Genomic DNA, 15,699 nt, shown 5'->3' on the forward strand with positions numbered 1-15,699 from the left:
TCAGGAAGCACCTTCAGCATGCAGCCTGCTCATACACATGGGATGTGATTTAATGGGGGAAATAAAAGAGTCCCGTTTTGGGCGTGTTTAGTGGGTTGATTAAACGACGCCGCTATCAAATGGGATTCTGTATTTTTCCAGCCTCGGTGAGGAACACCCCACTGAGGCTGCATAAACCTTCATTTCTTGCACCGGCATGGACAACCTGCCACCTGGGCACCCAGGTGGCATTGCCAGGATGCCCAGATGGCACTGTCAGGTCAGCAGTGCCAATGTGCCCAGGGGGCAGCAGGGGTGCCAGGGTAACACCCTGACTAGAACCTGAACACCCGGGGGCATCCGATTGCCTGGTAGACCCCCACATGTGCCATTACGCCTGGTCCACGATTGTGTGGATCAATGCTAAACAATACAACGGCAAGGTCTCCCAGGCATGACTGTTCGACTCCAGGCCTCGGGAGACTCTGGCGCAGATATATTTAAGCGAGGCTTACTTCTCACTTAAATATGCAAATCTGTATTCCACCCAGTTAGATCTCGTGAGGAGCCCCGTGTCGTAAATTTCAGGAGATTTAATGGCCTTGTTGCATCCCGAGTCGGGCGTGGCAAGGCCGTACAATTGCGCCCATGATTTCAGCATGCAGCCAGTATTAAATGCGCTGCTCCTTGTTGCACACATCAGCAGGGTGCAAAAAATTGTAACTGGCACACACTTTTTAAACCAGCTTGCACTGCTCGAAGCTAACCTGCACCTCCTAATGGGAAGGTGCATTGTGGCTGGACAGATGCTGACAGTGGTGCAGAAAATGAATCTGACTTGGGAAAGAGTAAAGAATAGCATAACATGGGAGAGTGTGTGCTCCTAAGTTTTTTGGTGCTGGCCTTGTTGGAGGAAATGAAAAGGAAGAGAGAAGTCCTGTATTTGTAGTGGTCCAAGAGGCCCTTCAGGCACATTGGTAGTTGATAATCCCTTTAAATAGAGCTGGGGATGGAGAGACCTTTATGCTGCTTAACGTGTATTCAATTATGCAAGAATAGAAAGGCCATTGGTTGGAGTGCGGAGGTCCAAATTGGCAGCATTGGCACCAATTTAGCATTGCAGACTGATTGATGTCATCCCAGGGGGTGGTGCGAATCCCGCCCCGCCGCCGGCTGCCGTATTCTCCAGCACCGGTTTTCGGGCAGGGGCGGGGTTCATGCCAAAACGGCCCCCCCGGCAATTCTCCGGGCCCTGATGGGCCGAGCGGCCGTCCGTTTTTGGCCAGTCCCGTGGGTTAGACATGGTCCCACACGGCGGGCTACACGGCGGGACCTGGCAGGTAAGTCAGCTGGGGCGGTCCTCGGGGGGGCGTGGGGGGATCCGACACCGGGGGGGGGCACCATGGTGGCCTGGCCCGAGATCGGGGCCCACCGATCTGCGGGTGGGCCTGTGCCGTGGGGACACTCCTTCCTTCCGTGCGGGCCCCTGTAGGGCTCCGCCATGGCCGGCGCGGAGAAGAGAACCCCCCGCGCATGTGCCAAAACATGCCGGCAGTTCCGCGCATGCGCGAGACCCCGCCGGCCCTTTGGCGCATGCGCAAGCTCACACAGTCCCTTTGCCACCGGCTGGCGCGCCGCCAACCCCTCCGGCATCCACTTAGCCCCTGGAAGTGTGGAGAATTCCGCACTTTTGGGGGCTGTTGACGCCGGAATGGTTCGCGCCGGTTTTCCCACCGGCGCAGGGACTTAGTCTCTGCAAAGGAGAATCCCGCAGATTTTATTCAGTTCTTTAATCTCTTTCATTATTTTCTTTCTCTCTGATTACCAGCCAACCCAGCTCAAAATTAGTGCAAGTTTCCCATTGAGAGGGTCTGTGGTTCTGGTTTAGTACAGGGCTAAATAGCTGGCCAAGGCAGGGCAGCAGCACGGTTCAATTCCCATACCAGCCTCCTCGAACAGGTGCCGGAATGTGGCGACGAGGGGCTTTTCACAGTAACTTCATTTGAAGCCTACTTGTGACAATAAGCGATTTTCATTTCATTTTTTCATTTTCTGGCAGTTCAGTTCCTAAGTGGTGATATCTCACTGTGTACTTTGAAAGTTGGAAGAGGAAAGTCCAGTGATTAACATGTCAGCTTTGTGTTTCATTGGAACAACTTGGTATCATTGAACGTGCTAACAATGAAAACCCAAAGAAACGTAACGCAAAAGATTAAAGGATTACTCAACATAATCATTTGAAATTTACGTCTTTCTAAATTTGTTTGAAAGTCTGAAATCTGAATATGATCCTCGAAGAAACTGATGGCTGATGTTCAAATATGACTCCAATTGCAATTATTTATGTGGAGCTTAAAATATTAGAACTGATTAGCTCAGATTTTACTTTCAATGTTTCTCCCTACAAGTAAGAGACATGCTAAATGTGGACATCGATTTGCAGTAATATATATCTAAAATAAATGATTCTGTCAACATGGAGAGAGCAAGTGATCCTAATAATGCCAGAGTAACACCTTCTGGTGGATGTGATGACAACTCCATCCTTAAGCATTCCTTTGAAGTTGTTATAATATCTATGCTTCAGCCAAACTATATATATATATATTATCTGCAGTTCTGAGTGATGTTCCTTTAACCATCTTCACTGGGATTTATTTCATGAAGTACAAAAGCAAACAAATCACTAATTTCAGGAAGGTTTCCTCCTCTCATTACTTGTCACAAACCCATGAATCTCTGCAATGACTTTGATCCAAATTGAACAGTTCTTCCGCTAATGCACTTAAGTAATCCTCAAGCAGTTTAATAGCCTGTGTGAGGGATGGATGGCCTTTGATCCTACATGTAACGGTGTTATGCGTCAGTAAAGAGTGTTGTGATTTGATGGGTTAATGTGTGCATCAATCCGAGAGGAGAAGGGGAATGGTTTTGCAAATGTGCTATTAACACTGGCATTTATATGTCTAAAAAGAGATGGTGCAGTGATTACTGACTGCACGGTGAAAAAGATAATTCTGCTCCCCCTCTCAAAACTTTACATAATGAGATGTGAAAGGGGATGTATAAAAACAATTTTTTTTTCATGGCCATCTGTTTCAATCATACAAAATCTTATTTGAAGTCAGAACTGTGGGTCACTGCCTGCTGGCTGTTGGTCTAGAGGTTTAGCTTTTGGCATTTGAGTGTTGGATGATCTGGATCGAAAGTATAAGTTAATATATCTTTTTTTTTAAATTTAGAATACCCAATTCTTTTTTTCCCCCACTGAGGGGCAATTTAGCGTGGCCAATCCCACCTACCCTGCACATCTTTGGGTTGTGGGGGTGAGACTCACGCAGACACAGGGAGAACGTGCAAAGTCCACACAGAGAGTGACCCGGAGCCAGAATCGAACCCAGGACCTCAGTCCAAGAAAACTATCAGTTTGAACCGGAAAAAATAAACGCTGGGTTCCAAGACTGGGAGGAAAAAGGTGTGATCATGTTGAATGACTTGTTTCTGGAAGGACATTTTGCAACATTTGAAGAATTGAAGGAGAAATATGAGCTCCCAAGGGAGGAGGCCTTTAGATATACGCAGGTATGGGCTTTTGTAAAGAAGATCCTCCCTACATTCCCAGTCTTACCCCCCTTCTTCTTTAGTGGAAGAGATGTTGACGGTGTTGGGAATAGAGGGGGAGTTACCTTGGCTATTTATGGGAAAATTATGGGAGCCGGATCACTATCCCTGGATGTGGTGAAGACCAAATGGGTGAAGGAATTGAGGGAGAGGTTAAGGAAGGGCTGTGGTGCAAAATTCTATAGAGAGTAAATGCATTGACCTCGAGTGCGAGGTTGACACTGATACAATTGAAGGTAGTTCTCAGAATACATTTGATAAGGTCGAGAATAAGTCGCCTGTTCAAAGGGGTTGAGGACATTTGTGAAAGGTGCAGGAGAGGACTAGCCAATCATGCGCACATGTTTTGGTCGTGCCTAAACTGAGGACGTTCTGGGGCATCTTCATTAGCACCATGACGACAGTGTTACAGTTAAACCTAGAACCCAGTCCCTTGGGGCACATATTTGGGGTATCGGACTTTCAGGTGCTCCAGACAAGGGTAGATGTCTTAGCGTTCGCCTCATTGGTGGTGAGGAAGCGGATCCTATTGGAGTGGAGGTCAGTTGCTCCACCCTGTGCCTCAGTATGGATGTGAGACTTAATGGAGTTTCTGAGCCTGAGAACGTTAAATTTAGCTTTAGAGGGATTGAGGAGGGGTTTCACAAGAGATGTGGCGGGATTCTCCAATAATGGGGCTATGTCCCCACACCGGCGTGAAAAGCAGCGCCAACCACTCCGGCATCAATGGTCCCCGATAATGGGGAGTGCTCCGCTTCCTAGGGGGCTTGGTTGGCGTCGGAGTGGTCCCCGCAACTCCAGCCGGCGAGGAATGGCCCGCGCAAGTTCGCGCATGCGCGGAACGGCCGGTGTGATTCTGCGCATGTGCGCTACGGCCGGCGTATTTTCACGCATGCGCGGGGGTTCCCTTCTCCGCGCCGGCCCCCGGGCCCTATAGGGGCCGGCGTGGAGTAAAATAGGCCCCCACGGAACCAGCCCGCCTGCCAATCGGTAGGCCATGATCGCGGGCTAGGCCACCGTGAGGACACCCCCCGGGGTTGGATCCCCCCACCCCCTCTCCAGGAAGGCCCCCGCAGACTCACCTTCCAGGTCCCGCCGTGTGGGTACTGTGTAACCCACGCCGACGGGACTTGGGCATACTCGTCCGCCACTCGGTCCATTGGGGCCCAGAGAATCGCCGGGGGGCTGTTGTCAACGGCCCCTGACCGGCACGGCGAGAATCCCGCAGGCGCCCGAGAATCAGCGCTGGAGAACAGGGAAGCCGGATTCGGGCCACGATTCTCGCGTCCCCCTGGGGATTCTCCGACCCGGCCATGGTGTCCGTTCATATCTCACTTTAAGGAATTAGCCTCAGTCAGCAGCTAAAATGGGGGGGGGCTAGTTAGTTAGTTGATGAATTGTTTTTGGGTTGAGGGAGGGATTGTTAAATATTAGTTAAATGTGTGCAATGCAAATTGTGTAAAAAAATTGAAGAAGCTAATTAAAACATTTATTAAAAAGGTACAGCAAAGTCCTCATATACCTTAGTGCTTATTGCATATCAACACAACAAGCAACCCAATTATAAATGTCGTTATGTTAAAAAGGAGAGTTTTTTGAAAAACACTTTTCTAAAATTATTCCTTCATGGGATTTGGATTTCACTGGCAAGGCCAACATTCATTACCTTTTGCTCGTCATCCTCAGAAGGTGGTCATGGTGGACCTTTTACTTGAACCTCGCTGAGTGTTATTTGTACAATTGAGTGGCTTGCAAGACCAGTTAAAAGTCACCCACCTTGGGAGTGGCACTAGACTTGGATCTCACTTTGTGCAGTTTTCCTTCTCTGAAGAGCATTCTTAGTAACCATCTGGAAGTTGCATGTTCACTTTTAATGATACAAGCCTTTGTTTTGCAAATTCCTAAACTGCCTTGGTGTGATTTGAACTCACATTCTTGGAGATCGGCAGTCCAGGCCTTGGGATTAATATTCCAGTAACACAACAACTACATTACAGGACCTGCTTTATCTGATAGTGGCTTACCGATAGTCAAGTTTTACATATTTATAATTCCATGCTTTCAGCACTTTAGAAAATAATGCAAAAATACATTGGTGTACCTGGGCGCGATTTAACGGGAAAAGTTCTAAGTGTCATATCGGGCGCGACTTCACGGGTGCTTCCCGATGGCCAAGCCGGAAAGACTGTGGCTCCTATTTAACGGCACTTAGTGCTGGAAATGATCCCCGAGAGCTTCATGGTGGAATTGGCTATCCTACCAGCTGATTTGCCGTATCCGAGCCCGGGAGCTCCGCACTAACAAGGGGGAAGCTGCTCATAAACGCTCCCTCCGAATAACTCCCAGGCAGCGCACGACCATGGCACCACGTAGACCTGCTTGTGCTTCAGGGATACCGACCTGGCCAGGCCGCTGGATGCTGTGGAGGTGAGATGGGACATGCTGTATCCCTGAGAGTGTCAGAGGACCAGCCACAGGGCCACCAATGCTGCCTGGGAGGCAGTGGCAGCAGCCGTCAGTTCAGGTAGCGTGGTCAGGTGGACTGCCGTCCAATGCAGGAAGGAGATGAATGACCTCCACAGGGCCGCAAGGGTAAGTTAACACTGGTCCCCTGACATCAGCCCCGCCTGCAACTCTCCTGACCTCCGTCACCCTCCTACCTCCCAACAAGTCTGCGGCTGGCACCTCACACCCCTCCACACCATGGTGGCACCTCAGCACATCTTGGCACCCACCAGCGCAACCACTCCATGCCCTGGACCGGCCCCCAAACATTCTCCCTGCCAAAAACTTCCCCTGATGTATCAAGTGTGTGGCTCACAATGTCCCCTCTCTGACCCTGCAGGAGAATTTGGTCACTAACAGGTGGGAAAGGGCCCTGTAGGGCAGTAGGGTTCCGAACATCAGAGTCTTCACTCCCTATGAGGAACGGGCCCTGGAGATCTCGGGATTGGCTGAGGAGTGAGCAGTCACCAACAGCAAGGTTGGCCTGTGCTGCAGGGGTGAGGATCCAATGCCCCTTCACCCAGAAGCCCCATCTCAAGTGAGTTGTTCATGTCAGACAGAATGTTCTTTCCCTCTTACTGACCACATGTCCATTGTCTTGCAGAATCTCCACGTGATGGGGCCGGGCCATCCAGGGTCAATTACCACCACCAGCAGTCGCCCCCTCCCCCCACCCACAACCTCCCAAGACAATACCTTGGAGGAGAGCTCCAAGGAGACCACCATCGAGGCATCACAGTTTTCATCCCCACCCTCCACCAACACAGAGGTACACACCTTATGGACGACATTAGTGGACAGGCTTCTGGGGCACAATCTGGTGAGCACCACACAGTTGCTGATGCACATCAGGTGGCAGGAACATCCAAGGGAGACAGCAGTCAGAGGTTTGCTAGATCCCAGGACTCAGCCGAGTCCCAGTCAGATGCCTAGCCTCGGGGCAAGGTTATCCCAGTGCCATTGTAGACGCTAGGGCATGGCCATGAGGTTCAGGAGGCGATGTCAGCGACACTCCAGAGAGTGCATAGACAATTGGAGGAATCTCAAAGGCTACGGGAGCCTGAGATGATGCTGGTAATGTGTGGCACTGAGGCCAACACTACTAGGTTGGCTACCACAGTGCAATACAATTTACAGGGTGCGCCTGGATTCGCGCTGGGTGCACGCGACCGTCAAATCGCTCGCTAATCCAAACTCCAGAGCATGGGTAGCCGCCTGTTTTCTGGCGATGGAGGTGTCTTGCCACTGGCCTGCTGTCCCACCGATGTCTATGGCGTTTTGTGGCGCTCTCCCATCGCACCACACAGGAACCTGCCGCAGGGCCTGGTTGGGGGTGGTGGGACACCACGTATTGAATACTTCACAACTAAAATTTGACATTAGTCAACAATTTGAATACAAAGATCTTTTTTGCCTCTTGACCTCTTGAGCATAGCCCCTTGTTTCAGTTGTTGAGAGAGAATTATTTTACTTTGACTAGAAAGTAATCCACCCGATGTGGTGATGTGTGTGGGATGATGTGGGAATGCAGAAAGGATGGCAAGGCAAGACCAACGTTGGAGAGTCAGCAGCTTGTTACTACTGTGTCTGACTATCTTCTACAGTCAATGAAAAAGGAAATTGGATGAGGTGTAAACCGCCCAGTTTACATAGCTTCCCATGGCCAATTTCACCCCTGCCATGTTATCCACCACTTGGCACATGCTAACTCATCCTTTTACCATTGTCTCTGGGGCAGTTGTTCAACCACAATTAAACACCACTGGCGTGTGTTTGAACTACCCTCTTATATCTTAGCACATCCTTTTCTTTTGAATATAGGCTGAAGGAAGGCTCTTACTTTGCAAACGTTTTTTCCTGCATGTCAAAGTGGAAATGGATACTTTCCATCCTAAATGGCCCAGAGAAAATCTATCCAAACCTTTCAGTTTTAGCACCAAGGTGAAATTCTACAATGAACCAGTGGATTAAACTTCTTCCATTTGTTCCAGTTCCATGGAACAGCAATTGCTTGAACCTCTGCATTCTACAAATTGCAGCAGGAATCTGGTGACTATAAATAAATGAGGAGCCCCAGGTCTGAAATGGAAAGAATTTTGGCATGTTCCAGGAAGACTGCAGCATGATTCCCACTTGCCAGACACGACTACCCCAAAAACGACATTGGGTAACACCCTGCGCCTTCAAGTTTAATGTTTTTGTTTTGAAACACAAAATTGGGTAGCGTACTCAAGTGAGGTAGCAAGGCATCTAATTACCGTCAATTCACTACAGAGGGCTACAAAATCGTCAGAGAGGACAGAGAACAAGATCGTCAGAGAGGGCATTAAAAAAACGTTTCCAAAGGAGTGGGGTTATACATCATAAAATGAGAATCACACAAAATAGTTGTGAATTTAAAAAAGATTAAGGGGATGGAGTCCATTTAATTTTCCCTCATTAATAATTGGAGTTGCTCAAAATTATGTGAACGATAACAACTGAATCACATTACACGTCAATATGTAGAATTTGAGTCTTACCTTGATCACCTCTGGTGTCTGTTGAACTGAGAGGTGTGAGCCAGTATCTTTAGTTGCGACAAGCTGTACTGAGTGCGCAGTTTTGCAAGACTCAGAAGCTTGTGATAACGTGTCTTGGAGTATCCGCATTACTTCTTTCTCTCTTGCCAAGATACCTTTACTACTCCCCCGTTCAACCAGCTCCTGAGCGAAGCCCTCAATGCTCTCTAGGATGCGTAAGAGCAGGGCTGCATCATCCTCTTCAGTTTTGTTATTTTTATTTACATTGGTTCCTTTTGTGGGAGAAGACAATGGCACAGTTTCTCCGAGTGACACTTCGAAGCGCTTGCTTCCTGACTCAGTGGTCAAAATATTAACCTGTCCTGGTCGTTGACTGTGATTCTTTAAGTCAGTATCATTGTTCCTGGAAGAATCATATTCCTGCCTAGTGTTTATGGTTTGAGAAAAGGATTCCAAATCCATCAGTAGCTTCTCAATTTCTTCCTGTTGGTGTGCCTTCTCACTTTCTGTTTTCGTTTTTGATCTCGTCAGTGAAGGTTCTGCGGAATTATGGTTTTTACTTACATTGTTGGAAAAGCTGGGAGATTCAGATGTTGGCTGCACACATGATCTATTTTCACCCATATTAGCTCTAATTCCAACCCCATCATCCCCTGCGCTCTTGCAAGTGCCAATCAGAGAGGCCTGTTTTTGAGGCTGTAAGTTTTTGTCAGCCGTTCCAAAATTCAAATAATCTGTCCCTCTTGATTCCTGCTCCAAAATCTTGTCAACGTCACAATCCTCCTGAATATAAAGAGGCTCCATAGGTATCTTGGAAGTACTGTCAATTCTCCTGGAAAGGAACGAACCTTGAGAGGATAAGCTATCAGAGCAATTTACGTGAGGTAGTACGTGGGGTTGATTTATAGCAGTTGAACCATTTTGTTGGATACCATTCTCTTGAAGATGACTGTTATATGAAGGACCATAAGCATTTTCAATAGGTATCAGACCATCGCCATTGGTAGCTCGATCAATAATTTGAGTATCTGCTGGAGGTAGATTGGTAGATGGGGGTGGTGATGACTGGACAACATCTTCATATCTGGGTGGTTGGTCATTCCCAAATGGAGGGTATGGCATCTGCTGCAAATTGTGTAGGCTGTGTACCAGTTCAGCAAGATCATGCTGATTACCTCGTCCAGATAACCCATGTTCAAGTTCGAAAGGCAACTTCTTCAGGTAGCTTGAAAGTCTTGCCATGACACTTCTGTAGATTAGATCTGGATTGATGCTGGAGTCACTATCATCGTTATTATGGGACTTACTCTTAATGCATTGTTTTATTATATCTGTGCATTTCTTCAGGTCTTCTGAGCATTTCAGTAGAATATCTAGGCAAATCCTTATGTCCTCGCCTGAATCTGAACTATCTGCTTTGTGTTTTTCCAAAAATTTGGCAATGAGGTTGTCTTCCGTAAGGTTTTGAAGGTACAACTGTGTGGCATTGCTGATACTTTGTTCATGAAATGTGATGAGGTTTGCCTCTTTTTGCTCAATGGCTGTTTTTTGTGCAAAACCAAAAGGCGGACAGTTCTCATTGCTGCCAACATGGTTAAATGTGATATCAAAGTCTGCAGATTTTCTGCTAGCCATATCTGGTTTTACTTTCCTTCCCTTCCTGAAGGTCACATGGCCTGCAGGGCACTTCACTTTGTCAAACGAAAACTCTTTGATTTTGCCGCTGGCCAGGTTTATGGCATCACTGGTGATGTCTTTTAGACTGGATAAACCTTGCACACCCATTCCCTTTTTGACCCTGGTGGCACCAGGCAGAAGCTGGTGACTATCATCAGCAGCAACATCAGCGGAAGTGGCCAAGCTTTCAGCAGTTAGAAACTTGTGGGCCATGTCCTGCGTACCCGCGAACTTTGGGCTGGACGAGGGAAGGGATGAATGACTCAGCAGCTCTGAACAGACGGCATGGTGGACCACATTGCAGTCAATGCCAGCAGTGTTCGCAAAGGCTTGGCAGGACCCATTACAGTAGTGTACAGTATGCTGGAAGCGTTGATCAATTATAATGCTGTTATAACAGTTCACAGTGCTGACAAGAAGTCTGTATGTTGCTGCCATTGCAGAGAATCACAGGAGCGTTGGGGGTGGGGGCACAGTGGTCAACTGACCGTTTATCACAATATGACGAATAGTCTCTGGTTACATTAACCCATTAAACTAATGGCCTTGAGGGTTCCAGCTGTGTCATTCTCAGTAGAGATCTGAATATCCTCAGTACTTTCCGAGAACAAGTCAGGTTGTAACTACAGATGTAGGATCTAAGTGCTTGGCACTTACAAGCCTTTTGAGGCTTGCAATTGAGTCGTGTGGTCAAGTTGCAGCTGCTATAACTGTGTCAGTCAAGGCTTCTCTGGGTCAGAGGATCACATGACACTTGTCAATGTTATACTCTTCACTCATGAAAATGATGCAAAGTTCACTGCAGTCAAAGCGTCAGTATCCATTCTCAATGTTTGGGCATATGGCCTAGACGCAGGCCTGTCAAAGCATCGAAACGGCATCACAATCCACAAAGAGATATTCAGGCGTGAAGTAATTTTGTTAGGGGATGGAGCTGCCTGCTGTGTTTCAAATGTGTGCAGCAGATGTGCTTTAGGATTCAACAGACTTGTTCAGCGTTCGCCCGTCCGGTTTCTCATGAACCAACTGGAAGAGACAATGAGAGAGAAAGAGAAGCAACAATGATACTTAAGAAACTCATTACATGTGGCATTAAAATTGAATTTAATGTTTCATTATTTAATTATGTCAGCACTCGTCAATCCAAGTATTAGTGTGGCGATATCCTTTTATCTTGCCACCATGCTAATTGAAATATAATTCATTGATTGTAGCAATATTGCTGGTGGGGGACAGTAGCAATATTTCCTTTGCCGTAAGTGAAAAAAAAATCTACGCAAAGTTACATTTTTTGAATTACTAATATTAAATAGTGTTGCAAAACACATCATAATCGCACTGCCCACTTGAGTGTGAAACAGCAAGGAAACAATCTCTGTAAATAGCAGATAAAAAGGAGGTTTTTACTCCTAATCAGCTTTGAGTGATTTGTTCTGGTATTTAGGAATATTTTATGCGCTGCACAGATTTAGCTCAAATTGCGGAAGAAATAAAAGTTAACATTAGGTTAACAGATTGTGTGCAAGTTGAAAAAGGCCAAGTAGGTGATTTTCCTATGGAGACAATGCGTTCCAATGTTCCTGGCAATAAATCTGTCTATTCAACTGATTAAAATATCTCTCTAATTCCATTTGTGAGAGATTTGTTGGTGACCTTAACTGCAATAAATCATTGAACTGTGCATCAGGAAAGGGAAGATTACATTGGTTAAAATTGATAAATCAGTCAATGTTCACAAAAACAATACATACATTAATCCTATGATTATTCTTAAGGTTTCAGACAGCATTTACGAACGGTCTTAAAATGGTGTGTACATTTTCTTCTACTTTGACTATTATTTCTTCATCATCAATGGTTGATTAACTCTTCATAAGCTTGAAATGATCATTTCAAAATCATTTATCCGTCAACATTCAGTGACTAGCAGCACACCCGCTCTTGACATCTGCCACAATAACCACTGTTAGCAAACAAAAACTCAAAACTAAAATAAAATGATCTGATGCTCTGTACCATATTGTAAATCTGACACGCAGTTTTCAGATCTCAGAGTTCAAATGACAGTTATATATTCAGGCTTCATCCTCTTGGTTTCTGGTGACATATCTATACAGAGCAATTATTTGCAGTCACTCCCAGGTATCCATTACTCTCTTTGCCTTGATTTTACAGCATAGGATATTAGTTTACTATCTTAATGGGCCTCTAAGCCATGCAAAACTCGTCACAACCATATAATAAGTGGAAAGGATTTCACATAAATTTGTGAAATGCTGACATGCCTAAACCATAATTTTATGATCCACGCAATAATTATTGGACACAAGACTTTCTTGTGACCACTGGAGATTGTTTCGCTGTAAACTGACAGTAATGGAGCTTTGTTGCAAACTCCCAATTTGTAATGTGTGTGAGTGGCTCTAAAAAGAGCACATTTTGATATCAGAAAGAGCGCAGAATACTGTGGTACCAAAGATATGAGGCTTGAGATCAATAGATTTTTTTTTAAAGGGAAGGGAATGTCAAATCATGTGAATGAAAGATGTGTATTTACGTAGTACGTTCACAATCCAAGGGCAACCTTAAGTGCTTTTTCAACCATTTTGGTATATACTATTATAGGAAATGCAGCAACCAATTTGCACAGGGCAGGCACCTGCAAAGAGCACTATAATCATAACTGAATATTTAGTCATGATGTGGAGATGCCAGCGTTGGATTGGGGTGAGCACAGTAAGAACGAAGGAGCAGTGCTCCGAAAGCTAGTGTTTGAAACAAACATGTTGGACTTTAACCTGGTGTTGCAAGACTTCTTACTGAATATTTAGTGATATTGATCGAGGGATAAATACAGGGAGTAACTCTCCTGCTCTTCTTTGAGATTGTACCATGGGATCTGTTATGTCCGCCTGCAAAAGCAGACGGGGCCTCAATGTAACATCTCATTCAAAAGATAGCACCTCCAACTGTACACTTCCTCGGTACACACTGAGGGTAGCTTTTGAGCTCAAGTCTTTGGGGGACATGAACCCATGATGTTTGACTGAGAGGTGCAAATGCTCGCAACTGAGCCACGTTGATACTTAACATGGAGTTACTGCAGTTAAACGGAGTAGAAGTCCAGAACAGCCATGATGGAATTGAAGGGCGGAACAGGCTCCATGGGCTGAATTGGCACCCCCCCCGTTCCATTATAATACTCTATAATCAGAGTTTGAAACTGAATCTCATTCAAAAATCGGGCTGTTAGATTCCATAGAATACCCGCAGCGTAGAAGGAGACCAGTCAGCCTATCTGCACCAATCCATTGAAAGAGCACTACAACCCAGGCCCACACCTTATCTCTGTAACCCTACCTTACCTTCAGACGTAAAGGGGCAATTTAGCATGGCCAATCCTCCTAACCTGCTCATCTTTGGACTGTGGGAAGAAACTGGAGCACCCGGAGGAAACCCAAGCAGACACGGGGCAATGTAAGGCAGTAGTGTTAACCACACCCTATCCCCGTACCCCCACCTAACCTGCACACCTTTGGGTGCAGCAAAATAACTAATTCAGACTTTGAAGCATTTGTTCTGTCAAGAGAGAATAAAATAGGCTTGATGGGTTTTTACAGAATATGTAGCCTATAAGACATTAGAAGGAAGCAACACTCCAAGAACCAGATAAAGTGTCTAATAGATTCTGAAAAAACCTTGCTTTAATTTTCATCATACAGCAGCCCTCAAATAGTTCAGTCGAACACTGTGACTCCACCTCAATCTTTTGATCTCACAATTACCGGAAATATCATGTTCAAAAGTGTCACCTTATCTTGCTACATGATACAAATGCAATGAGAGTCGTTTTCAGTTACTATAAACAGTATATATACAGTATGAGAAGTGCTTTTGCACAAGTCACATACAGCACCTAGAAATCCACGCCATGCAGGCATGTTCAGGAGCTAACTTTTTAAAAATGTTTTTATTGGGTTTTTTGGTATACAGAACAAACAAATACGAACAGAACAATGAGAATTATGCAAGAGACCACCTCGGGAGTACCATTAGTTATTTATATTGAGATCGGTTTAAACTAATTACACGGCTTTATCTCCATTTCTTCTTTCCATTCTTATGTCCTTTCCTCGCAATGTTTGCTGTGGCCGTTGTGGTTCTCGGTGTGTCGCTCCCTGCCGTTATTTTCCTCTCTTTTCTCCCCCGGTCCCATTGTTGTTGTTCCTGTGACCCCTGGCTCTCCTGTTGGGTTCGGTTGAACTTTCTTATTTCCCCGGTCTCCCCCCCCCCCCCCCCCCCACCCCCCCCCGCCGCCCTTTCTTCCCTTCTGTGTCGTGGCAACTCTCTCTTTGTCCTTGGCTACCTTGTTGTTGGCTGCAAACATATAGTGAAACAACCGAGTGAATGGCACCTACGTTCTGTGGAAGCTCTCTTCCAGCTCACGGATGGCAAATTTGATTTCTTCCAGCTGGAAGAATCCTGACAGCTTTAGGCGGTGCTGCTTACTGCCAGCAGAGCAGGATTCTCTGGTGGGCAAACAGGGAGGCAAAGGCAAGGGCATCGGCCCTCCTCCCCATGAAGAGATCTCGCTGATCTGATTCCCCGAAGACTGCCACTTGCGGTCATGGCATCACCCTCATCCCCACCACTTGGACATTGCTTCGAAGAAAGCTGTCCAGTACCCACCAAGTCTGGGGCAAGACCAGAATATGTGGGCATGGTTGGCCGGGCCTCCTTGGCACCATTCACATCTGTCCTCCACATCTGGTAAGAACTTGCGTTAGGCTCAGCCTTGCGCATGTGGAGGTAAAGTTGACCCTGTGCAGTGCTTTGCTCCAGAGTCCCCACCCTATTTTGAACCCCAAGTTCTCCTCCCTCCTTTCCCTTGTCTAGACCAGTTGGGTGTCGGTCACGCTTATCAGTCGTCCGTACATGTAGCTGCAGTTCCCTTTGCCAAAAATGTCTGTGTCCAGCAATTCCTCCAGTGACCAGGAGCTAACTTAAGATCCAAACATTTAGGTCAGGTTTTTTTTATAAATGTTTTTTATTGGATTTTTGAACAAAGTATATTTGCCGTTATGTACACAGGATATGATATATATATCTATATATATATATATATATATATATATATAAGTAGGCAACTGTTTGTGCCAGCGAGACAATTCCGGAGGGCACTCCTCGAATGGGTCTGGTTCTGATGTTGCCCCTTGCTTCTCCCGGACGGATTTCGCTGCCGTTGTCTTCTCGTGCTAAATACCGCTTCAGCCGGCTCTCCAGTCTTCAGCCTGTATTCTCCTTTTTCTCTGTTCCTCTGGATGTCAAGTTGGTTAACCTTTCCCTGCCTCCCCCCCACTTATATCCCTGGCTTTCCTCTATTGTTCCCTGTCTC

The 15,699-nt window shown here is 46.3% G+C and overlaps 1 protein-coding gene across 3 annotated transcripts in view; it reads right to left on the bottom strand.

The window, feature by feature from the left end:
• The window catches only part of ppp2r3a (protein phosphatase 2, regulatory subunit B'', alpha), a 597,462-nt gene that overhangs the window by 286,523 nt on the left and 295,240 nt on the right, over positions 1-15,699 (bottom strand). For all 3 annotated transcript variants that reach the window (XM_072474671.1, XM_072474674.1, XM_072474672.1), the window contains exon 3: positions 8,628-11,330. In XM_072474671.1, coding sequence (XP_072330772.1) covers positions 8,628-10,742 — 2,115 coding nt within the window. In that variant the 5' untranslated portion in view covers positions 10,743-11,330. The remainder of the gene's footprint in view (positions 1-8,627; positions 11,331-15,699) is intronic.

The sequence above is a fragment of the Scyliorhinus torazame genome, chromosome 14 (assembly GCF_047496885.1).
Source record: "Scyliorhinus torazame isolate Kashiwa2021f chromosome 14, sScyTor2.1, whole genome shotgun sequence".
NCBI lineage: Eukaryota > Metazoa > Chordata > Chondrichthyes > Carcharhiniformes > Scyliorhinidae > Scyliorhinus > Scyliorhinus torazame.